Source organism: Bos grunniens, chromosome 5 (genome assembly GCF_055505025.1).
Source record: "Bos grunniens cultivar Pamir isolate PY7600 chromosome 5, Bosgru_T2T1.0, whole genome shotgun sequence".
In the NCBI taxonomy this organism is placed as follows: domain Eukaryota; kingdom Metazoa; phylum Chordata; class Mammalia; order Artiodactyla; family Bovidae; genus Bos; species Bos grunniens.
Window position 1 is genome coordinate 10140707 of NC_141169.1, and position 27454 is coordinate 10168160.

Consider the following 27454-nt stretch of genomic DNA (forward strand, 5'->3'; position numbering starts at 1 on the left):
GCTTTTCCTAAGAATATTTGTTGGTCAATAAGTAAGTCCCCTATATACAAACCTTTAAGTTTCGAACTTTCAAAGATGTGAACACATATTCACACGTCCAATCACAGAAGTTGGTTCACGTGCCTGGCGTACACCACCACGTGTGTGCGTCTACCACAGTGGTTGTGCTTTTGAGTACTTTACCATTCAGTACTGTATACAGTACAGTAGTACAGTACCTTTATTTCAAGCCTAGGATTCCAGGAGCAAGCGTAAAAGCAGCACTGATGTACCTGGTGCTGCCAAGAGGTACCAAGCAATAACAATGGAACAACAGTGACAGTAATTAGAGAGTGGAGTGAGGTGAAAAGATGGAACTGGAGGCCCAGAGAAAGGACGAAGAGAGACAAGAGGAAGAAGTTAACTGAAGAACAGAAGCGATTTACGACACAGGAAATGGCAAGGGGAGTTTCTTCATCTGAGGAGGCACAGAAAGCTTTTGAGTCACAGGACCCAAATGCAGAACAGGACAGGAAGGTTGCAGCAGCCTTTCAGAATGCCATCCAGTGCTACCGTGACATCTACGAGAAGAGAAAAAAGAGGTACTACCCAGACAACACTGGGTCATTTTTTCAAGAGGGTAGATAGAATTGAACCCAGCAAGGAACCAGAACCTGTGCCATCAACATCAAACATGAGTGACACTGCAGCTTGTCCTCTGCTTCCTGTTGCTGATGATCCTTCAGCTCTACCATCTCCCACCATCTCTCCCTCCTCCAGTCAGCAACTCTTTCTGTCTGCTCATTCAATGCCCACCCTGTATGCCAGCTACTGTGTTGTAGTACTATACTTTTCAAGGTATTGTACTGTAAGATTAAACAAGTTTTCTTTATTTCTTGCTTGCCTTTATATATTATTTGTGTGAAAAGTATCATAAATCTATTAAGCACAATACTATATAACCAATTGTGTTAATTGGGTACCTAGGCTAACTCTGTTGGACTTACAAATTGGTGTTATGAATAAACTCTTGGAACAGAACTTGTTCATAGATAGGGGACTTACTGTATAGTCTAAGTTGCTTATGGTTTAATATTATGCTAATAGCTCTCTGAATTCCAGTGCTCACATAGTGAAAATCTTAAAAAAAAAACCAAAATCAGACAAATTATATGTAAGTAAACAATCAGTACGACTCTCAGAATTTGATAGTACATATTATATACAACATTGTTCTTAGTTTCTGTATCCAGAGCTCACCTATCTGAGAACCTCAAAGAGACTCTAATAATTTACCAGACCAGAAGGTAACACATAATGGTTGTCTGACACTTAAATTTTACTTATCAGAAAACTGCAATGGAAAAAAACAACAGGAGAATAATAAAAATTTGAGAATGAAAGAACTTCAGAAACAAAACAATAACATTCATTTAAGTAATTTTCAAAAACTGTTTCAAAATAACATTAGCAGGTATCTTAAAAAAGGAAAAATGAAACAAAGAAAACAAAGCAGAAAAACAACTGTGAGAAGCACAGAAAAACAACTGTGAGAAGCAATACTTACTTTAAAACTTCTGTATAGCCCTTGGCGGCTGCAACGTGAAGCGCTGTACCTCCAGATTTTGCATGCCGGACATCATTTATATGACCACTATTTAACCACTGTCTGGCATCTCTAAGCATTATTCGTTCCTCTTCTTTTCGAGCTGCTTCTATATCAACCCCTGATATGATAAAAATAACTTTTTATTTTTTTCTCTATAGAAAATGTTTTTGTTTGGAAATAAAATTATCTCAATCATTTTAAGTGAAAATTAAAAGTGATATTTTTTGAAAACTGGGCTGCCTAGAACACGCTGGTTAAAGAAATGCGGGAATACTGTAGATATTTTATTAGCATTTTTAATTGACTATTTAATTTTTGTCCTTACAATATTTTTTTGGCTTTTTTATTTAACCTTTTCTGCTTATTCCTTTTGTTTTTGAATATTTGAACATTCCCGAAGGTATATCTTCCTTTCGTCTAAAAAACAGATTTTTTTAACACAATCATATATATTTAAGTCTCAATTTTCTATCCACCTGCTTTGACTAGTTCTCTGAACTCTAGCCTAGTAGGCATAAATATTTATTAAAACACTTCAACTTGGAGGTCCTGTCTTCATGTAAAATTCAACAGGCCTTAAGACAGGTTATTTTTTAACCAACACAGTACACTGTTCATACCGTTAGTATCAGTTTTATAATTTTAATAATAAGTTATACAGATGTTTATTCATTTAAAAGCTTGAAGCATTGTGCTAGGTTGAGGTGATAAGGTGATAAGCATTGTGCTAGGTTGAGGGAATTCAGAATGGAATAGAACCTTCAAAGAGCTCAACATTCTAAGAAAAAAATTAAAAGAGAAAAGTTAATCCTGAAATTCTTCAGTAATCTCATGTTATCTTATGTTTTCAAATGCTGGCTATTTAAAAAACAGCACACATCACATCATTTACACTTTAGAAGATCATAAGTTTTAAGAGTTTTTAAAAAGGTGAAGATACTGCTTTTTTATCTTCTATCCCCATCATCTGGATGGGTACCTGATCTAAAGTAAAAAGGATCAGTAAATGTTTACTAAATGAATACTGTTTAGTTGCTAAATTGTGTCCGACTCTTTTGCGACCTCAAGGACTGCAGTCTGCCAGGCTCCTCTGTCCATGGGATTCTCCAGGCAAGAATACTGGAGTGGGTTGCCAGTTCCTTCTCCTGGGCATCTTCCTGATCCAGGTTTTGAACTGGAGTCTCCTGCATTGGCAGGAGGGTTCATTACACTGAGCCACCAGAGAAGCCTTAGGTTCCAACACTTGCCTAGAAACCTGGAGGTCATCCTTAATCCCTCCCTTTACCTTATCTCCAGCCCTCATTCAATTAGTTGGCAGATTGTGAGTTGCCATCTCCTAGAATGTCTTTGTAATGGCTCCTTGCTGCTGCTGCTAAGTCACTTCAGTTGTGTCTGACTCTGTGCGACCCCATGGATTGCAGCCCACCAGATTCTGCCGTCCCTGGGATTCTCCAGGCAAGAACACTGGAGTGGGTTGCCATTTTCTTCTCCAATGCATGAAAGTGAAAAAGTGAAAGTGAAGTCACTCAGTCATGTCCGACTCTTAGCGACCCCATGGACTGCAGCCTACCAGGCTCCTTCGTCCATAGGATTTGCCAGGCAAGAAGAGTACTGGAGTGGGGTGTCATTGCCTTATGCTATTTTAATTCATATCTTATGTCTCACACTTTGATGACTACAGCTGGCCCTTAATTCATTCACCTCAGTCCCTTCTGAGTCATTCCCCACATGATCACAAGACTGGTTTTTCGGTATTAAAATATGATCATCTCACTTTTCTATAAAAACCTGTCACTGATTGCTAAGCTCTTATAAGACAAAGCTCAAGCTCTTAAGTGTAGCATACAAAGCCATTTATGATTTGGTCTCAAGGCATTTTTAATCTCTAGTATTTCTCCTCTATCATCACCCAGTGCTCTAACCATCTGGGATCTTCACATAGGTCAAGTACATCACTTGCTTGTGCTACTGCGCAAGCTGTTATCCTCTACCTGGAATGTATCTTTATCTTGCTTGCTTTATTTATTCAAGACACAACTGAACTGTTGAACTGAAGCTCAATCTTAAAAAAGTAGGCAAAAATGGAAAAGTATTTTTAAAATCCCAAGATTACAGAAGTACCAGCTAAAGTCATCTTGAGATAATAACATCTAGAGATCTTATTACCACATATGAAAGAAACTAACAATAAGACTTTCCAAACTGACTTCATAAAACAATTATATGTATAATATAGAACAAATAAAACCTATTAGTTACAAAGCATCACCATTTCTATAAAAAATCAATTTTACATTATAAATTTCCTATCAAAAGATAACCAGCCCATCTTACTGAAGATGTCTTCTAATGTTATTCATAAAAGAAATTATAAGGCTGCAACTGTAATACATTAAGAATATTTCTACTAAAAGACTTTTCTCAGACTGATTTATTTTCTTATGCTTTTTTTTTTTAACTATGTCTTTTAAAACATGAACCTATTTATTATCTTTATCCCTTTTCTCTTTACCATCTTAAACAGCCTAACTGTTACTATCTTTTATTATTCTAAATTTCCTCTGGACTTGAAATAAATAAATTATCTACTTTTTACTTCTGGATTTATCTAATTTCATGCTATCTTTATCTTATTACAAAGCAATTACCCTCTGTTGCCACCAAATTGTGCCTTTATATAAATTATATATAAAAACAACTCAAGTCTAAAATTTAAGTATATGTGAAGGGAAATTTCTTATGTTTAAGTAAATTCAGTTACCAAAAAACCTAACAACACTTTTCTTCCTTTTAAAATCTTTTAAAAAATACCAATGATTACAGCGATGGACAATTACGTATTTTTTAAACCTCATCAGACAATATAAATATATATATATAGAATATATATATAGAGAGAGAACAATACTTGTTTTCTAATTCCAGTATTTTAACTAGGCTAGTAACCTTCAGACAGCCATAACTTCTTTCAATATTAGTATAATGAGTTAAGAACACAGACCTGAATCTACACTGCTTGGTTTCAATCCCTGATCTGCCACTTACTAGCTCTATCATCTTGAGCAAGACACAATCCACACTAACATTCAGTTTCTTTATTTGTGAGTTAGGAATAATCAAAGTAACTATCCACAATGTTGTTGTGAGGATTAAATTAATTAATATATGTGAAGTATTTAGAAGAGGAATAAGCAGTAAGGTGTTAATTATCATGATCAGTTCTAAAAGTCTATGATTCTGCTTCTCTTTTATTGCCTTGTGGACTAATAGGGAAAAGATCCTATAAAGCATTTTACTGGTCTTTAATTCACCTACTGGTCTTTAGTTTACCTATAATTGCAAAACTTTTAAACAATGAAAACAATGTATACTGAACTAAATGGGGTATGATATAATAAAGTGACTAGACTATTTACCATCTGTCAGTACTATTAAGAAATAATAAATGTTAGCTTATAAAAAAATGTTAGTCAATTCTCTTAGGTAAGAAAACATAAAACTGAATTGGAATTTGGTTAGAAAAGAGGTGCAAAAATTGACTTGTATTCCAAGCTAAATGAAGAAAATTACTTTAAAACATAAATCAGAAATACTTTCATCTACTATTCAATTCTTACTACTTTCAAAGGAAATTTACTTAAGCATGATTAGTTGTTAATCATGTATATCAGAACAAGAAACAAGAGCCAAAAGAATGATTAAAGAATTTTAAAATATTAAATAATAACTTTCATATCAGGATAAATAATTTGAGAAATCTTGTCATTACTAGCGATATATTTAGGAGGCTCCTTTTATAAATTGTTCAACTCTACTGATAGATAGAGATGCCCCTATCTTTTTTCCTTTGGAATAAAGTTATATTATATAAGTCATGTATTCCCATTTATTATTCCCATGAATAAATGAACATCAGGAAATATTTCTAGGAGACATTCCTAACAGAGTGCAGTGTGGTACTGTGATGAAGAGTGTGGGGCGCAAGGTATCTGCTACACTGTTTGGGACTGAACCACATACAGCACCACTTTCTACCTGTTTGACTTTGGGCAAATCTCTGAATCTCCTTTTCTCATCTATAAAATGCAGTGACAGCACTATTAACCTTGTAGAATTGCTCTAAGGATGAAATGAAATAATTCATGTAAAGTCTTCCGCTCAATAACTAGTATTTAGATATTTAAAAAAGAGGTAGCTTTTATTTTTAGTATCAGTGCTTCACTTTCAGTTTCAGGGTCATATTATATATTATTTTCCAGAATTTCTCATCTATCATTTTTCTAGATTTACATTTTCCATCCTGACATTGCCTAGATTCCAACATGGCACTGAACACTGCCATTCAGATGTGCTTTAGCAACCACAAATTCAATACATCTCAAAACAAACTCATGCACGTTCTAAATTTGTTCCTGCTTTGTTCCACCTTTTTGTGTGAATTCACCCAATAATCACATCTTAAACTGGAAATCTCAGGAGGCAAATTAGCTGGTCTCAATTCTTCCTTCAACTCCATATTCAATTACTCACCAAGCTGTTTTAATTTTACCTTAATATTTTCTGAAAACAACCCTGGATCTTTGCTCTCTTCCACCTTAAATATAATTACTTTGGCCTTACTGGTCTCTCACCTGGATTAAGTGAAGAGTCTTCCTCAGGGAAGGCATGCCAACATGTATTCCCCATTTGAGTTCATCCTCCAGATTACCACCAGCTTTATTACTAAACACCAAATCCAATCAGGTTAATTTCCTGCTGGGGATCTCTGTTGCATCTAATGCCTACAAAATAGATGTCCATCATCTGGCTCTAGTCTAATCTTTTCAAGTCTCCATCTCATACTATCTTGATTTTCTTACTCCCTTCCAACTCTAGTGAATTCTCTGCATTTGCTATGTTTCTGATCCCTTTTTTTTTTGCACTTGTTGATAACCCCTTCTGACATGCCTTTTTTGTCCATCATGCCTTTTCTCTGCCAAGCAAACTCCCTCTCAAATGTCCTCTCTCGCAAACCCTTCCTGCTACTGAAAGCAGTCAGTCACAGTCTTTCCTGTTCTCCCGCATCGTTCCGCTCCTGCCTATGTTTTGGCGCACAGCACTGTAAAGTTCTGTTTATGGAGCTGTCACTTCCACCACCCTGTGAGATCCTCAACAGCAACGTTTGTTCCATTTTTTTGTTTAAATACCCAGCACTCAAAACAAAAGTGCTGGCACATTAATCAAAATTGAATGAATCATTACAACTAAAATCAGCCTTGCTAACGGTTTCCTTTATATAGAAAGAAACTAAAGACAAGAAGTTTTCAGTACATCTCCATGCCTTTCCCAGTTGCTATCTATCTGGGTACTAATCAGGGCAAGATGGACAGATAAGGTACTCTTTCCTTCTAGGTTGTGGTGTTTTATACCCACTCTTCTGCTTTCTTCAAGTCTTGACTATCCCATTACTCCAAAATCGCACGCTTAGGACAGAACTGTTCGAAGCTCTTCTGCGGATTTCTCCAAGCTCTAGTTTATGACTACTGTTGTAACATGGACCTTGTTTCTTCTGGACTCCAGGTACCTTCAGCTACTTGTTACAATGCTTCAGCTCTATTTAAGCATTTAAATAGTTCCTCAGTTTTAGTGCCCAAGATTTGTTTTTTAAACAGCCAGAAGTGTGTGTGTGTTGAGTCATGTTCAACTCTTTGTGACTCCATGGATGATAGCCCACTAGGCTCTTCTGTCCATGGAATTTTCCAGGCAAGAGTACTATTTCCTACTCCAGGGGATTCTCTACCACAGGATTGAACCCGAGTCTCTCATGTCTCCTGCACTGGCAGGTGGATTCTTTACCACTGCGTCACCTGGGAAGCCCCAAAGCAACCAGGTAGTCCTTATGAATTTTCCCAATCCCAAGAAATAAAAATTTCTTTTCACTTAGCTTCTATTTCTTTGCTTTTATTTAATGAACCACACTTCCGCAAGACTCGGCCCTCTCTAAACCAATACTCCATATCTTATACAACATAGTTCTTTTCTGATAATACTCATTCAATCACTGCCTAGACATAATACTACAGTGGAAATCACAGTAATGTATATACACGTTTTTTAAAAATGGAAGTAAAATATACTTAATAAAATTTACTATCTTAATAATCATTTTAAGTAGACAGTTCAGCAGTGTTAAGTACATTTACATTGTTGCTCAATCTTCAGAACACTTTTCATCTTGCAAAACTGAAACAGTGTGCTAATTAAACAACAAATCCCCATTCCCACCTCCTCCCAACTCCTGACAACCATCATTCCACTTTCTCTAGGATTTTCAGTACTTGAGGTACCTCATGTAAGTGAAATCAGACAGTAACTATCTTTTTGTGACTGCCTTATTTCACATAGCATAATGCTCTCAAGGTTCAACCAGGCTACAGCGTATGTCAGAATTTCCTTCTTAATGCTGAACAGTATTTCACTGTAAGTATATACTATATATTGTTTATTCACTCACCCATTGATGAACATTTGGTTTTCTTCCATCTTTTAGTTATTGTGAATAATGCTATAAACATGGGTGTATAAAAGTCTCTTTGAAACTTTCCTTTTAATTCTTTGGTTATGTGCCCAGAAGAGGAATTGCTTTATATTTATTGAGATATAATTCACACAATTTAAAGTAAACAATTTAGTGGTTTTTAGTAAATCTGCAGAGTTGTGCAACCATTACCACAATTAGTTTTGGAACACTCATCACTCCTAAAAGAAATTCTATCCATAAGCAATCATCTATCACTATAAATTGACATCTCCCAAATGCATATCTCTAGCTTGTACCTCTCTCTACTAACATATTCAACTGCCTGGATATCTAGCAGGCAAAACAAACTTAACATGTCTAAAAAACGAAGCCCTGAACCTTTCCATATAAAACTTACTTTTTCCACAATATTCACATCTCTCATAAAAACTTCATCCATCTAGTTGCTCAAACCAAACCTTAGAATCTTCCCTGCCTTCTTGTTACATGCCCTACTTTTAATCATGCGACGATCTTCTTGGTCAAATCTTCACAATATATCTAAAACCCACACTTTTCTCCTCCCTTTGTCTACTACCACCCTACTTCTCCCCTTGCCGTTCCTGTACTGCTGCCCTTACCTTGCTACAATCCATTCTCAACACAGCAGCCCCAGAGACCCTTTCTACAATAAATCAGATCATGTCACTCTTCTAATCTCAGTCTCTCCACTGACCCCCAATTTCACTCAGATTAAAAGCTAAAATCCTTCCAATGGCCCACATGGCCTTGAGTGATGTGGTCCACTGCTCCTTCTGGGACCTCATCTCCTTCCAGCCTCTTCCATGTTCTGTCTGCTTCAGTCACACGAGTCTCACTCACTGCTCCTCTGAAAGCATCAGGCGTCCTCCCATCCACGAATTCACTGCTCCCACGGTATGCAGTGTTCTTTCCCCAGACCTGTATGATTCACTCCATCGCCTGGAGAAGATCTTAGCTTAAATGCATCCTTATCAGTGAGGACTTCTTGACCGTTCTATTTAAATGTGTCCTGTTCACCCCGTACACTTCCTTTCTTCTTTGTCTGTTTTACTTATCTCCAAAGTTTTTATTGACAGGTAACTTTATGCCTGATCCTACCACTTACAATGTACTTCTTTCAACTTGAAAAATATTAAAAAGATGTGAAGTTAAGAATCATACACTTGTTCAAGTAGAACCTTACTGCACATATTATTAAGTAAACTGATTTTTTTCACACTCAAATTATAACTGTCCTTCAATGTCAACAATTATTTATTGAAAAAGTATTGTACTTTACACAAGACAGTTTTAAACATGCTTTCCGTTTAGGCTGGTTTACACTACCTTGCCGATTAACTTCATTCTGCAGTAGCTCTTCCATTGCCTCCTCCTCAGCGATATCTAAAGGTGTGTCTCCTTCACTGTTGACAGCTCCTACATGTGCTCCCTGACCAATCAAAAACCTGCAGAATTAAAGGGAAGAGAGTTAAGCAATGATGGTATCATTGAAATAAGACTAAATGAACAGCTAATGAGGTAAGCTTCTATGCAAGAGCAGCAGTAAAAACAAAGGAAAGCATAGGCATTACGTAAGCTTTAAGAAACTACCATAAAGCATGCTTTCTTTTCTTTTTAAAATTTCGTTTTCCTAATTTTTCTTAAGGAATACACTAATACAATACTAATACAAACACTTATATTAATATTGTACAAATACTAATGCAAAAATGTCATTAAAATATCACAAATATTGTAAAACAATTATGAAATCTTTCATAGGATTATTTCAGACTGTCTCCATTAAGATTTTTCATTATCTCCATATTGACTAGTTCCCTAACTGATCTTCACACTCCCAGTCTCATGCCATAAGCAAAAGTTCCTAACCCGAGACTCATGAATATAATGCAGAAAGTCATTCAGCTGGTACAGATATCTTAAAATACTGTTCATGCTCATCACTATTTTGAAATTAAGGTAATTAGCAGATCAACTAGGAGGTCTTTTTAATGTGTTACTGAAGAAGAATACACATAATGTGCACTATTTTATTTTATGCATCTGAAATACAATACTACGAAGAGATTCACATGCTTCATCACACCTGCCAAAGGGATCAAGGGATCCAGATGGTTATGAATCTCTTTCACTAAACAAACTGCATATCTTCCAGAATCATTTATTTGACATGACTGGAGTCAATTTTCAATTAAAGATTCTCGGAATGCTTGTCCATGCTAGGAGAAAACACACATGGCCCTTATTGATCTGGTTTTATCTTCTTTTCAGTCTCGTACTCTTCTTTCCACATTTTAGATTCCAATAATATGAAACTGTTTGTAGTTCCAGACTAAACCATGTTCTTTTGGCATCCGTGATTTTACTTTTCTTTATGTAAAGAATGGTTCTTTTTTTCTCATATCCCTAAATCAATCTACCCTTATTTGTTTTTATAGGCTACATGACAATATATGCATTATAAAAACAGTGAATAAGAAAAAAAAGCCCACAGAGTTTTTTAAAAAGAAAAAACTCTATACCTCTTTTATTGTCATGTTCCCTCTCAGAGATAAACACAATCAATAGCACAGCAAGGATCCTTCCAGTTCAGTTCAGTTCAGTCACTCAGTCATGTCCGACTCTTTGCGACCCCATGAATTGCAGCATGCCAGGCCTCCCTGTGCATCACCAACTCCCGGAGTTCACTGAGACTCACATCCATCGAATCAGTGATGCCATCCAGCCATCTCATCCTCTGTCGTCCCCTTCTCCTCCTGCCCCCAATCCCTCCCAGCATCAGAGTCTTTTCCAATGAGTCAACTCTTTGCATGAGGTGGCCAAAATGTTGGAGTTTCAGCTTTAGCATCACTCCTTCCAAAGAACACCAAGGACTGATCTCCTTTAGAATGGACAGGCTGGATCTCCTTGCAGTCCAAGGGACTCTCAAGAGTCTTCTCCAACACCACAGTTCAAAAGCATCAATTCTTCGGTGCTCAGCTTTCTTCACAGTCCAACTCTCACATCCATACATGACTACTGGAAAAACCATAGCCTTGACTAGACAGACCTCTGTTGGCAAAGTAATGTCTCTGCTTTTGAATATGCTATCTAGGTTGGTCATAACTTTCCTTCCAAGGAGTAAGCGTCTTTTAATTTCATGGCTGCAGTCACCATCTGCAGTTTTCTGTAAATTTATATGTTTGTATATAAACAAATATACATAGTTACTTTTGAGGTTCTTTTTGTAAAACAAAATTAATGGGATTACTTTAAATGCACTAGAATGCAACACTTGCCTTTTAATAGCTGAAAAATATTTCACGATATGACTGGATCAATTTTTTTAATACTATCCGGCTAATGGATGTGTTCTTAAATGGACATTTGACATTATCAATCTTTAAAATTTTTCTCAATGTGATGAGAATAAAACACCTTATCATCATTTTATTTCCTGACTACACAGGAGGTTGAAAATATCTGGTTATGTTTACTAGCTTTGGATTTTCTCCTTTTGTGAACTTTCCATTTACATTTTCACTTTTATTTTTAACGTCTGCATTAATTCAACAAACACTTAATGGATGTTACAGATTGAGTGACTTTGTATTCCTCCAAAATTCATGTTGAAACCCCAAACTACCAACGTCATGCCATTAGGAGACAGGATTTGGGAAAGGAAATTTAGGTACAGATCAGATCATGAGGTTGGAGAATCCATGATGACATTAATATATTTAAAGAAAATAATAGAGCTCACTGTCTCTCTACATTTGAGTACACAGCAAGATGGCAGCCGCCTCCAAGCCAGGAAAGGAGCCCTCCCAAGACACAGAATTGTGTGTCTTAAACTCTCTAGTCTCCAGAACTGTAAGAAACAAATGCCTGCCATTTAAGCCTCCTAGTTTATAGTATTTTTCTTACAGCAGTCAAAGCTAAGACAAGTGTCTACTATGTATTGAGCACTCTGTTACATGTCAGAATATAATAGCAAACAAAAACAGATGCAGAGCTTCCCCTCAATGATTTTATAATCTAGAAAGAGAGCTAGATTATTTATCTAAATTAATGTAAAACTTTGATGCCTTATGACAGAGACTTTTATCTCTATAAGTGAATTAATAGAATTTTGATTTAGTAAGGTCAGGAAAGGATTCCCTGAAGAATATACAGGTACTAGCAGCAAACGTAACGGAAGGAGTGTGTGTGCCAGAACCAAAACCCTGTGACAGGAAACGTGTATAACTAGACAAGTGCTTATGTGCATGTTAAGTGGCCTCAGCAGTGTTTGACTCTGCAACCCTATGGACTATGGCTAGACAAGGGCCTGGTTCATTTTCCTGGGAGTAACTGAAAAAGAATTAATCAATCTCTACATAGTTTCTGTCATGTACACCCAGAAGTTAGTGTTTATTTTGTAAGATCCTTAAATGATCATTTATGTGTTTCAAAAAGATCACTTTGTGCAGTATGGAAAACAAATAGAATGGAGAAAGAAAGCAGGCACACCAGCTAATGAGCTACTGCATCAGAAGAGAAAAATTATGTTGGAAGTTTGAATTTGATGGAGGAAATGGATAAATTTCAGAGATATCTAGGAGATCCTAAAGATCAGCTAGATATAAGAAGCAAGGGCGAGGAAGGTATCTATGATAAACTGAAGTTTTTAATTTGTATGGATGTCTATACTAATTAATGATTCACAAAAAACTAAGTTATTCCCTACTTCTAATAGACATGTTGCAAGTATATTGTCACTACATTTACATTACACTACATTTACAATATGGTCACTACATTAAAAAAATATTTCTGACAGTATTCTGTTATGAGTGAAGTTTAAAGGTTATATGAAGTCAGGTCTGTCAACTTTTTGGTTTAAGAAGGATTTTCCCAACTAGGTATGAATATGTATGTGGAGATATAACTTTTATAAGACAGAAAGAAAGAGAAAGAGAGAAGAAGGAAATTATACCATAAAGTTAACAGAGGTAACATTAGGAGGGTTTTGCTTTGTTTTTTCATCCATGCCTCACGGCATCTGGGATCTCAGTTCCCCAACCAGGGATTGAACTCGCACCCTCAGCACTGGAAGTGTGGAGTCTTAACCACTGGACCACCAGGGAAGTCCTGCATTAGGAGAGATTTGTATTAGTGGGGATTTTTCAGAGGTGGTGGGGAGGGAGTGGCATTTGTTATCCTAGTTTTCAGCAGCAAGTTCATTTTGTGTATGTATATCAGACCACAAGAGTGGCTACCATGCCATTTTGCAGCCTGGTATTTTTAGACTTAATAACATGTTATAAACATTTCTCCTTATATGAAGTAATGTTTCATTTTTATGATGTTCACAGGACGTCTACAAACAGAAGTCACATGTGAATTGAAGCAACTTTTTCTGTTGCACAGTCTTTAAAGTCGTAATATAAAAGAAATGAATAACATATACATACTATCGTGTGTAAAACAGGTAACGAGCAGGAAACTGCTGTATAACAGGGAGCACAGCTTGGTGCTCGTGATGATCTAGAGGGGTGGGTTGGGGGGGGGATATAAATATATGTGAAAGTGAAGTTGCTCAGTCGTGTCTGACTCTTTGTGACCCCATGGATTGTAGCCCATGGAATTTTCCAGGCAAGTGTACTGGAGTGGGTTGCCATTTCCTTCTCCAGGGGATCTTCCTGACCCAGGGATCAAACCCAGGTATCCCGCAATGCAGGCAGATTCTCTGAGCCACCAGGGAAGCCCATAAATAAACATATATATATATATATAATTATGGCTGATTGGTGTTGATGTATGGCAGAGATCATCACAACAATGTAAAGCAATTATCCTCCAATAAAAAAAGAAAAGTACTGAAGAATATTTATATACTATAAATGAATAAATCTGGAGGGGAAAAAAAAGATATTAGTGCAATAGTAACTACTATGCTCCAGGAGAGTAGGTAAGCATTCTGCTGCGCAAAATCTCAATCAAACAATCAGATATTTAAATAAAACCACTTATATTTTGCTTGTATGCGTGTTAAGTTGCTTCAGCTCTGTCCAACTCTTTGTGACCCTATGGACTGTAGCCTGCCAGGCTCCTCTGTCCATGTGATTCTCCAGGCAAGAATACTGGAGTGGGTTGCCATTTCTTACTCCAGGGGATCTTCCGGACCCAGAGATCAAACCTGTGTCTCCTGTGACTCCTGCATTGCAGGTGGATTCTTTATAGTTGAGCCACCTATATTTAGCCTAGGTATTAAAAATCATTCATAAGATGTAAAGACAGAATAAAAGGAAGACACTCAGAGTGGCTGCAGTGCTTGCAGCAGAGGGAAGCAGAGTCTCAAGGAGATACCAGCTCAAAGCCAAAACAGAGTCGATCTAAAATTTATATAAACAGGAAGGATGTTAAGGGAAACTAACAAGAGTAAAGCTCTGAAAACTGCTGGCAGGAAGTAGGCCCTGGAGCAATCCCTAAGCCAAAAGTTTAGGTATAAATATGTATGCATACAATTCACAAATCTCTCTAGCACTCTCAAACTACTATTTGCAAATGTAAATTTTAAAAGAGATATGTCAATCAATAAATAAACCTCATGGCATTTTTATTTATTACCATGAATAATCTGAAAAAATCATTCAAAGATTGGTTTGGTGAGGAAAAAAAGCATAAACATTTAAATTCTGCAGACTTCGGGTGTGATTCCCACTTTAGTTTCTTAACAGCTGTGTGATATTCATTAACTTAAAACATTTGAAACCTAGTTTATAGATAACTTACAGGGTTGCATTATGTTTAAATGAGTTGATGTCTAAAAATAAAAGTTAAAATTCTATCTTTTATCACATCATGAGAAATCATCACATTCAGAAAGCAATGTTTACGATAATTTATGAAACAAAATAATGGCGATCTGGAATACCAGAAATTCACTTTGTGGGACCCTTGGAGATACTGAAAACAGACAGCTAGATTTCCTTCAGAACAAAAAAGGCTGGGTATTATAAGCAGCTCATGGGACTCCTGATTAGGAAAACACACTATATTTAAGATTTCTTGAGGGGGAAAAACAACAACAACAACAAAGATTTCACATAGGAGTCCCAAAGTGGAAGTCAGAATACTAGGCTGTTTCTCAGACAGGTGACTTTTTAGAACACTTCGGGGTTTAAAAAAGAGGGAGGGGGCAGGCTTGCTCAGTCATCTTTGACTCTGCGATCCCATGGACTGTAGCCTGCCAGGCTCCTCTGTCCATGGGGACTCTCCAGGCAAGAGAGTCATTTCCTCCTCCAGGGGATCTTTCCAACCCAGGGATCGAACCCACATTACCAGCGGACGCTTTACTGCCTGAGCCACAGGGAAACCCAGGAGATGCCACCTATTGAATGATTAAAATCATTATATATTATTGGAGTGAAAAACGGTGGATTCACGGCTAGGTTTACTGAGATTTATGCTAATCTAACAGTTGTAAGTCAATAAATAATTTTGGATAATTAATAAACCTCAAAATCAAGATATGATCCAAAGTATATAAAATTACTGCTTATGCGTTAATCTAAAAATCTAATAAAAGGTGTAAAATTGTTAATCAAGTTACTGTATGCAACTTGGATGTGGTATATTAGATGGGTAGGATTCTATCTTGGTTAGAATGATTAATTTGGGGATTCTGAGTTTTGTCAAAAGCCAAACTACAGAAGAGACTGCTTGATAAAGGGAAATAGTTCGTTTTAAAAGTCTATCTTTAAATTAGAAGCTAATGAAAACACAGTGATTAGAGACAGAAATTTCATCAGCAAGAACTGAATAACGTACATTGTTATTTACTGGAGAAAAACTAGTATCAAGAGGTTGTTTTAACCAATACATAGATTTTTCATGTATTCAATCCATGAATTTTTTAAAAATCGAAATGTCAGTGTAGCCTAAAGAAAAAAGTTCTGTTACACAGATGAACTCAAGGTCATTACGGTAAGCAAAATAAACTAGTCACAAAAAGCCAAACGCTGTATGATTCCACTCATATAAAATGTCTAAAGTTATCAAAATCATAAAAATAGCAGAGAGGAAGATAGTTATCAAGGAACTAGGGGAGTAAGGAGGGGAAATTAGTGTTTACCAGGTAGAGTTTTAGTACTGCAAGATGAAAAAGTCTATCGCGATTTGTAGCAAAAAAAATATGAATATACCTCCACTCCAGTACTCTTGCCTGGAAAATCCCATGGATGGAGGAGCCTGGTAGGCTGCCATCTATGGGGTCGCACAGAGTCTGACACGACTGAAGTGACTTAGCAGCAGCATTATTAAAATTCAATATTACGTTTCTATCACAATTAAAAGAAACAAAAAAGTCAGAAAACCACTTAAATAATTTTCTTGAAAATTCAAATGAATCGCTCAAAACCATCCAATGAGACAGAAATTATGAAAATTAAGCTACCTGAACTTTTCAAAGATGGTAAGTAGAACATTAACTTCAAAAATAAATGGCATTTACTTTTTAAGTCTCTGAGCAACATCATAAAATAAGTATAAATAACCTTATGCATCTTCAGTGGGAATGTACTCTGCTATCTCATATTTAAAGTTCTTTATCATAATAAAAAATAGCTGAAAATAATTGTAACAATAAGAATCCAAACAAAAGTTATGACCTGGGACTTCTGAAAGTTTTTTTTAAATTAACAGTTCTTTCCTTCCGCACTTGACAAATGTTGTGCCACGTCTTTCTGGTCTCCATGTTTCTGAAGAGATGTCTGTTTTAGTTCAATCCTCCCCGCCCCAATCTTAATTTCTCATTGCTTCGAATTTTTGTCTTTAGCTTTCAGAACTGAAAGGTTTATCCTGTTTCAAATTTGCTAAACTTCTTGAATCTGTAGGTTTATACTTTTGCCAAGTTTAAGTAAGTTTTTAGCTATTATTTCTTATTTCTTTAAACACTTCTCCAGCCATGCCCTCTCTCTTCTTCTGCGACTCCAAAGGCATAAATGTGAGCTCTCTGGTATAGTCCCACTGGCCCTTGAGGCTCTGTTCATTTAATTTTAGTCTAGTTTCTCTCTGTTGACCGTCTTGGTCATTTCTATTGTTCTGTTTTTCGGTTCACCAATTCTTTCTTCTATCCCCTCCATTCTGCCGTTAAGCCTATCTGTTATTTATTTCAGTTATTATATTTTTTCAATTCCAAAATTTCCATTTGATTCTTCATCTTATATTTCTTTGCAGACTTTTTTTGGCTGCAACTTTTTTTCATTTGTTTCAAGCATACTTGTAATTGCTTGTTGAAGCATTTTTGTGATAGATGCTCTTACAATCTTTGTCAAATAATTTTAAGATTAATATCTCAGTAATCTCAATGCTGGTCTCCATTGTCTTTTTCATTCAATTAGAGATTTTCCTTTGTATGACAATTAATTTTCATTTAAAATCTGGACACTTTGAGCACTATAAGAGTCTAGATCATGCTTAAATCTTATATGTTTGCTGATGTTTTTGGCCCTGCTCTAGCAGAAAAGATGGGAAGGGGCTATCTCATTATTACAAAGTAGGGGTAGAAGTTCAGCCTCCATTGAAACTAGAGATGGAGCAACTCCCTGTCACCTCTGGTTCCCCAAGCCTTCACTGATACCTTCCTGGCTGAGGAGGAGTGGGTGTCTCACTATGATGCCCTATGCGGCTCCCACTGACACCACAAGGGGAGAGTTAGGCCTCTTTCTTGACGGGCAATGGTGGAAGTATAACCTCTCTACCACACCTCTTCTGACTTCACCTACGTGGGGAGGTGGAGGTGCTCCTTTTTACTACCAGGTGGGGGTGTAAGTCCAGGCTTCCCACATGGTCTCCAGTGCAAATTAGGGAAGGGCTAGTTAACCATCTGATGAGGATGAAAGTCTCAGCGGGCTCTGTAGCTCACCTAATCTGACATCATGACAACAGGGGGTACTAGGGCACCTCGTGCCAGCCTGGTAATGTTGGAAGTCTATGTTTCCTGCTTGGCCTGTGCTAGTGAGGGTGTGTGTGGGAACTGGATTTTCTTGCAGTATTTGGTGGAGTAAAGAGTAGGTTTTTTTTTTTTTTTTTTTTTTAAGGTTTTAGGGTGTCTCTCTCCTAGTACTTGGCTAAAAGGGTTACGCTTTGTTGGGGCTCTCTCTGAAGGCAGTGTGCAGCCACCATTGTTTCTGAGTTGTTTCCTCAGTGTGGAAACTGTTATCAGTTTTGAAGTGTGGTACACTGAGACAAAGAGAAAAGCCAAAAACTCACTCCTGCGTCACTCCTTGAATCCTGAGATCCTAAGTTGTTCTGACTTCTTTCCACTTTTCAGAATCTTTGTTATCTTATATATAATGTGCAGGGTTTTTAGTTGTACTTAGCAGGAAGAATAGGGAAAAGCATATATATTCTGTTTTCCCATACACAGAAATTCTCATTTTTAACTGTCAGGAAATTATAATGTTTATAACATTACCAATTTCAATCTTAAAAAAAAATCAATTTGTCAAAATCCCTCAGGTGAAAGTATTATTTTTATATGTAAATCATGTTATTAGTCCAATAACATGGACGGCATCACTGACTCGATGGACGTGAGTCTGAGTGAACTCCAGGAGCTGGTGATGGACAGGGAGACCTGGCGTGCTGCGACTCATGGGGTCGCAAAGAGTCGGACATGACTGAGTGACTGAATTGAACTGAACTGAACCTGGATTAATGTGGTCCTGATACCTTGACAAATACCTGACTGAATTTCTGACATCATGGTTTCACAGTTATGTTCTAGATACAATAGCGAAGACCAGGCTAATACATGTGAGAGAAATGTATTTATTGTGAAAGTGGGCTGTTTTCCAACTGTCTAGGAACCTGGATAAAAACAAATTCAAAATGTGTGCAAGTATTTACATTCCTCTCTTCTCTTTGCAGAGTACCTTTAAATATAGGAAATTCTGAAGGTTCTGTCTTCACTATTTATTTAATTATTCCCCAGAGCAGTGATGATACGTCTTTAAAGATGCATACTTGTTTATTAAGATCAATTACATGCACTGCTGTCCTACTTTATTACTGCATCTTCCAATTCCCAGAGGCAAAAATCCTACTTATTGCATAATAATTCTAAGATGTAAATTCCCCCAGATTTTAATATTGCTAAAATCTACAATCAATGGAACTTACAATCATACATACAATGTATAACAACGTGGCCGTCTTTATCTGTCTTTATGTAACCCAGTCATAGCTATTCCTACTGTTTTCACTTCAACTGATTTATGTGCACTGATACCTTTAATACCTTACTTACTGAGCTTAATTATTAACTTAAAAAATACCTTCCTGGATGGTGTTTGACATTTTTTGTTGACACCGTGTAGTAAGGTCAAGAAAGCACCACCAACAAAACCTGCATGATACTATTAATGTCAGTGGCTTAGAAGAAAATCCCAAAGGCAACAAGAAAATATTCTTTGGCAATGCTGCATCCATGACACTGCAACTGCATAAAGAATGATACTGTGTGGGGAAAAAAACATCTCAAGGTGCTTAAAAACAAAAACCATACACACTGTGTTATAATTTTTTTTTAACCTTTTAAGTTGGTATATAAAATAATTATAGTCTGTTACAACGATGGAATCAGATTTGATGAAATTCAGTATACGCATTATAAACATACCCCAAAAAGTCCTGGCTTCTTATTGCATCTTTGCAATTGGCATCTCAAACTAGGCCCTTTTTTTTTTTTTTAAACTTTACATAATTGTATTAGTTTTGCCAAATATCAAAATGAATCCGCCACAGGTATACATGTGTTCCCCATCTTGAACCCTCCTCCCTCCTCCTTCCCCATACCATCCCTCTGGGTCGTCCCAGTGCTCTAGCCCCAAGCATCCAGTATCATGCATCGATCCTTGACTGGCATCTCGTTTCATACATATTTTACATGTTTCAATGCCATTCTCCCAAATCTTCCCACCCTCTCCCTCTCCCACAGAGTCCATAAGACTGTTCTATACATCAGTGTCTCTTTTGCTGTCTCATACACAGGGTTATTGTTACCATCTTTCTAAATTCCATATATATGAGTTAGTATACTGTATTGGTGTTTTTCCTTCTGGCTTACTTCACTCTGTATAATAGGCTCCAGTTTCATCCACCTCATTAGAACTGATTCAAAGGTATTCTTTTTAATGGCTGAGTAATACTCCATTGTGTATATGTACCACAGCTTTCTTATCCATTCATCTGCTGATGGACATCTAGGTTGCTTCCATGTCCTGGCTATTATAAACTATGCTGCGATGAACATTGGGGTACACATGTCTCTTTCCCTTCTGGTTTCCTCAGTGTGTATGCCCAGCAGTGGGATTGCTGGATCATAAGGCAGTTCTATTTCCAGTTTTTTAAGGAATCTCCACACTGTTCTCCATAGTGGCTGTACTAGTTTGCATTCCCACCAACAGTGTAAGAGGGTTCCCTTTTCTCTACACCCTCTCCAGCATTTATTATTTGTAGACTTTTGGATCGCAGCCATTCTGACTGGCGTGAAATGGTACCTCATAGTGGTTTTGATTTGCATTTCTCTGATAATGAGTGATGTTGAGCATCTTTTCATGTGTTTGTTAGCCATCTGTATGTCTTCTTTGGAGAAATGTCTATTTAGTTCTTTGGCCCATTTTTTGATTGGGTCATTTATTTTTCTGGAGTTGAGCTGTAGGAGTTGCTTGTATATTTTTGAGATTAGTTGTTTGTCAGTTGCTTCATTTGCTACTATTTTCTCCCATTCTGAAGGCTGTCTTTTCACCTTGCTAATAGTTTCCTTTGATGTGCAGAAGCTTTTCAGGTTAATTAGGTCCCATTTGTTTATTTTTGCTTTTATTTCCAATATTCTGGGAGGTGGGTCATAGAGGATCCTGCTGTGATGTATGTCAGAGAGTGTTTTGCCTATGTTCTCCTCTAGGAGTTTTATAGTTTCTGGTCTTATGTTGAGATCTTTAATCCATTTTGAGTTTATTTTTGTGTATGGTGTTAGAAAGTGTTCTAGTTTCATTCTTTTACAAGTGGTTGACCAGATTTCCCAGCACCACTTGTTAAAGAGATTGTCTTTAATCCATTGTATATTCTTGCCTCCTTTGTCAAAGATAAGGTGTCCATATGTGCGTGGATTTATCTCTGGGCTTTCTATTTTGTTCCATTGATCTATATTTCTGTCTTTGTGCCAGTACCATACTGTCTTGATAACTGTGGCTTTGTAGTAGAGCCTGAAGTCACGTAGATTGATTCCTCCAGTTCCAGTCTTCTTTCTCAAGATCGCTTTGGCTATTCGAGGTTTTTTGTATTTCCATACAAATTGTGAAATTATTTGTTCTAGCTCTGTGAAGAATACTGTTGGTAGCTTGATAGGGATTGCATTGAATCTATAAATTGCTTTGGGTAGTATACTCATTTTCACTATATTGATTCTTCCAATCCATGAACATGGTATATTTCTCCATCTATTAGTGTCCTCTTTGATTTCTTTCACCAGTGTTTTATAGTTTTCTATATATAGGTCTTTAGTTTCTTTAGGTAGATATATTCCTAAGTATTTTATTCTTTCCGTTGCAATGGTGAATGGAATTGTTTCCTTAATTTCTCTTTCTGAATTTCACCTTTTTCTCAAGCGCACATGGAACCTTCTCCAGGATAGATCACATCCTGGGCCATAAAGCTAGCCTTGGTAAATTCAAAAAAATAGAAATCATTCCAAGCATCTTTTCTGACCACAATGCAGTAAGATTAGATCTCAATTACAGGAGAAAAACTATTAAAAATTCCAACATATGGAGGCTGAACAACACGCTGCTGAATAACCAACAAATCACAGAAGAAATCAAAAAAGAAATCAAAATTTGCATAGATACGAATGAAAATGAAAACACAACAACCCAAAACCTGTGGGACACGGTAAAAGCAGTCCTAAGGGGAAAGTTCATAGCAATACAGGCACACCTCAAGAAACAAGAAAAAAGTCAAATAAATAACCTAACTCTACACCTAAAGCAACTAGAAAAGGAAGAAATGAAGAACCCCAGGGTTAGTAGAAGGAAAGAAGTCTTAAAAATTAGGGCAGAAATAAATGCAAAAGAAACAAAAGAGACCATAGCAAAAACCAACAAAACCAAAAGCTGGTTCTTTGAAAGGATAAATAAAATTGACAAACCATTAGCCAGACTCATCAAGAAACAAAGGGAGAAAAATCAAATCAATAAAATTAGAAACGAAAATGGAGAGATCACAACAGACAACACAGAAATACAAAGGATCATAAGAGACTACTATCAACAATTATATGCCAATAAAATGGACAACGAGGAAGAAATGGACAAATTCTTAGAAAAGTACAACTTTCCAAAACTCGACCAGGAAGAAATAGAAAATCTTTACAGACCCATCACAAGCACAGAAATTGAAACTGTAATCAAAAATCTTCCAGCAAACAAAAGCCCAGGTCCAGACGGCTTCACAGCTGAATTCTACCAAAAATTTAGAGAAGAGCTAACACCTATTCTGCTCAAACTCTTCCAGAAAATTGCAGAGGAAGGTAAACTTCCAAACTCATTCTATGAGGCCACCATCACCCTAATACCAAAACCTGACAAAGATCCCACAAAAAAAGAAAACTACAGGCCAATATCACTGATGAACATAGATGCAAAAATCCTTAACAAAATTCTAGCAATCAGAATCCAACAACACATTAAAAAGATCATACACCATGATCAAGTGGGCTTTATCCCAGGGATGCAAGGATTCTTCAATATCTGCAAATCAATCAATGTAATACACCACATTAACAAATTGAAAAATAAAAACCATATGATTATCTCAATAGATGCAGAGAAAGCCTCTGACAAAATTCAACACCCATTTATGATAAAAACTCTCCAGAAAGCAGGAATAGAAGGAACATACCTCAACATAATAAAAGCTATATATGACAAACCCACAGCAAACATTATCCTCAATGGTGAAAAATTGAAAGCATTTCCTCTAAACTCAGGAACAAGACAAGGGTGCCCACTTTCACCATTACTATTCAACATAGTTTTGGAAGTTTTGGCCACAGCAATCAGAGCAGAAAAAGAAATAAAAGGAATCCAAATTGGAAAAGAAGAAGTAAAACTCTCACTATTTTCAGATGACATGATCCTTTACATAGAAAACCCTAAAGACTCCACCAGAAAATTACTAGAGCTAATCAATGACTATAGTAAAGTTGCAGGATATAAAATCAGCACACAGAAATCCCTTGCATTCCTATACACTAATAATGAGAAAACTAGGCCTATTTAAATCCATATTCTACTATATGCTTTCCTCTGCTTCCCTCAATCTTCCTCTTCAATTCCTTACTTTAGTTTAATGGCATCCTTTTACCAATTACAAAGGCTAGAAGGGGAGGCAGAACAGTGTAGTGCAGACTTGACAAGAAAGTCTAGGTTTAAATCCTAGCTCTGCCGATTACTGTGTGTGATTTCTCTGTTTCCTCACTCATAAAATAAGAATTACAATATGGGCCAATCACTCATCTAAGCACAAATTTCAAAACTTGTCATATTTTGGAAAACTACTGAGTTTTCCAAACTCACTCCTACTGAGTCTGAGTCCGTCCTCCATAACCAAACGTATTGATATTTTTGCAAAAATAAATTAATGCTTAAGTGGGGAAGAAACAAAGACTATAAATAGCCTCGTATCAGGTCTAGTCATGGTTTGCTGCCAAGTGAGCCTACACCAATCTTACAACTGGTCATTTTTCAGAGTTTTGGGGTTTTAGAATTGTGCATCTGGGCTGTAGGGTAGTGGTAGCAACATATTTTCACGTAATTGTCAGGATGACCAAAATTATACACAGTGAAAAAGACTCTAAGCAGTGACTCAAAGTGCTCAGCAAATGTTAGCTATTACCAGCACTATCACTACTGTTGATTTTTCTTCCCACCTTACTACCTAATCCAGTCAAGCACACCAAACCTTATTAATTTAATTTTCCAAATTTCTTTCAGATCTGCCCCACTTCCAAGCTCACTGCCACTGCCCTGGCTCTCTTGTCCACTCTTTAATCTGTCAAGAATTGTTTTCTAAAAGTACAGGGAAAGAACCATCATGTTCCTAAAAATGTCTCACCATTAAAGGTCAAAGTTAGCAAGGCACACAAATTCCTCTGTGCTACAGCCCCAGTTCCCTCTTCCTATCTTATTAGATACTCTCATCATATAACACTAATGTTCCTCTCCTGAAAATACTACGGGTCCAAAGAAGCCTGTTATCCAATGCAATCATGACAAGCACTGATTTTGGTTAAGCAGAAAAGATTATTTAAATAGGGAATAGTAAAACATATCACATATGTGAAAAATAAATAAATGCAAGACATTTATTCCAACACAGACGATACTGGAGAATGTCTCCAATGACTTAAATCCATGCTCCCCTTCTTGCATAAATGATACTCCTAATGTACTAAGACATCAAAATGTCTTAAAGTGAAACTAACATTTGCAGTCAACACAAATGCAATCTGAGTATATAATCCTTCTAGATATTTTTTTCTTTCAATTTTTCAGTTGTTGCACCCACATCCAATTAAAGAGCAATTATATTTTCAGGACTTTCCCTTTATTGAGGCTTTTCAAAATAGTTTATCATTAGCAATAATTTTCTTTTTTGTACACATTGCATCAGTTTTGAGTGCTCTAATTAAAGTATATTATCACTAACAAGGGAAATAGACATTAATAGGCCAGAACACACCCAACTAACTTTTAGTAGGCTTGTAATTCAACTAGTGGAAACAGAAATGAGCTTATTAGAAGTAGTTTACGTGTTACAATGGTCAATATTAATTACTTTATGGCAGTCATTCAATATGTTGTAACAAAGAAATGGCAACTGTTAGTAATAGAGTGGATGTTAGTTAAAAGAGCTTTAACCATGTGTTATTTCCCATTTATGAATATGACTTTTCTCTGATAGCTCTCAACTCCCAGAGGCAAAAATTCTGCTACTCTGTGGATAGGGGGAAGCTGCTGTGTAGCACAGGGAGCTCAGCTCAGTGCCCTATGATGACCTGGAGGGGTGAAGCGGGGTGGTGTGGTAGGAGAAAGGCTCACAAGGGAGAGGGTGTATATATATATATATATGTATAGATATAATCTGATTATATATACATATAGCTGATTCATATTGCTGTACAGCAGAAACTAATTCAACACTGTAAAGCAATTATACTCCAAAAAAAAAACCTGCCCATTGTTTAATCTAATAATGTCACCTCCCCTGGAATCTTTCTTTCTCTGAATGGTCTAAAGAGAATTGATCACTTCTTCCTCAATGTTCCTTGAACATCTCTTGGTCCATTTCTTCTATCTAGTATTGGTACTGACTTCGTATGTATCTGTAAGCTTGAAGATTAGGTGCAGTTGCTGTCATTTTTACTTTTTAAAATCCCTAACGCTACTATAGGAGACAATAATAATGTAACAGAAAGAACATCAGAATTTGAGTCTTGAGAATGAGGGTCCACTTCTGATTGTGAAATGGAAATAACTGAATATGTTCATAGAGTAGTTAAAAAAAAAAAAGGCAGTAAGAATATATATCAGAATATTGTTGTTGCTGTTTAGTCACTAAGTCGTATCTGACTCTTTTGTGACCCCCTAGACCGTAGCCTGCCAGGCTCTCTGTCCATGAGATTTCCCAGGCAAGAATACTGGAATGGGTTGCCATTTCCTTCTCCAGGGGATCTTTCCCATCCAAGGACTGAACCCTGTGTCTCAAGCATTATTCTTTATTGCTAAGCCACCAGGGAAGTATATATGAAAATATTAGTTTGGGGCAAATACACCTCATAATTATTACAGCAAGAGATAAATATCCTACAAATAAAATTTTACTGTTTTCAAAGGCTCTTAGATTCAATTTCACCTTCTGAGACTTTTAATCAAAATACATGGTCTGTTTACACTAGCAATGCATCATTCTTATAAGAAATATGTAAACCGAAATGCATGGACTTGCCAAGTCTTCTTGGAGCTCAAATAACCATATATCAAAGTAAATATGAAAAATGACTACTTCCCTCTCCCCTGTTCCTCTCATTGAGCTAGGTCTGCCCTAAGAGCAAATAATCAGATTACAGTTTTATTAAATAATCCAGGAAAACCAAGAGTTTAGCTATTTTTCACTACAAGTAGTGACTGAAAATAGTAATACAAGTAATAACTAATTCAGCTAACTGTACTGATATTAAATATGTGCTATTCATTGTGCCAAGTGTTTTATAAATATGATCTCATCTAATCTTCACAATAATCTTACAAAGTAGGGATAAGTACTAACATTTCCACTTTATAGATGAGGAAACAGGTTCAGAGAAGTTGGTAATCTGTCTAGAGTTAATAGCAATTACTTAGCAGTTAAAATAAAAAGAGTTGTCTCATCCTGACCTTGAACTCTGGAATATTATAATGCTTCTCATACGTGTGGTGATGCAGTTCATATAGTTCTTTTTTTTTAAAATTTAATTTATTTATTTTAATTGGGGGCTAATTACTTCACAATTGGTAAGAATTTCTGGTTCTTTCACCAAAAATAATATTATTGAATTCCAGACAGGGGAATCAGCAGGTGCAGACTATGAAGCAAGATGCCTAGTTTGTTTAAAGGCTCAGCAAAGAAGACCATTTTGGCTAAAAGAGAGCCTGGAGAAGTGTGGAGAAATGACATCATAGATGTAACAGGGGGCCACACCATCGCCTCGGAGCAACCAGAACTCTATTTTTTGAATGCATTATAAACCCACTGGAGGGTGAAGGGCTTTGAATAAAATGTGATGCTATTACAATATCTTACAAGGATCATTCTACCTGCTGTGCAGAAAATAGATGGGGGGAAGAAGATGGTTATGGCTAGAATGATTCCAACTGCAATAATTCCAGTGAAGAACAACAATGTCCAAGATCAGGGAGAAAGGAAAGAGGTGATAAAATAGTCAGATACTGAATATATCTTGAAAGATAAGCCAAGAAAAGTCTTGAAGATTCCGTTGGATATTTATAAAATAAAAGTTATAATGAAAAAGAAAAGACATGATATAAATAAGCCACCACAATATTTTTTAAAAGTTATATCTTTAAATAGTTGATTCTTTAATGATCAAATAACAAAACTAGTGAAACTTTTTCCATGCTGTAAATAAGACCATGAAAATGTAACTGAATCTCATCACCAGTATTTTATGATGATATGAAATCTTCAACCGCAATGTCTTCAAAGCTACTCCAAACATGAAGGAAAATATATTAAATGCA

The 27454-nt window shown here is 36.4% G+C and overlaps 1 protein-coding gene across 11 annotated transcripts in view; it reads right to left on the reverse strand.

Annotated features, from left to right (window-relative positions):
* Positions 1 to 27454, reverse strand: part of PPP1R12A (protein phosphatase 1 regulatory subunit 12A) — a 166529-nt gene that overhangs the window by 65498 nt on the left and 73577 nt on the right. For all 11 annotated transcript variants that reach the window (XR_015163451.1, XM_086398836.1, XM_086398837.1 and 8 more), the window contains exons 3-4: positions 9456 to 9574; positions 1547 to 1706 (exon numbers count right to left, since the gene is read on the reverse strand). Coding sequence is in view for 10 of the 11 variants with exons in the window: in XM_086398836.1 (XP_086254962.1) it covers positions 1547 to 1706; positions 9456 to 9574 (279 nt within the window). In the remaining variant the exon portion in view is untranslated. The remainder of the gene's footprint in view (positions 1 to 1546; positions 1707 to 9455; positions 9575 to 27454) is intronic.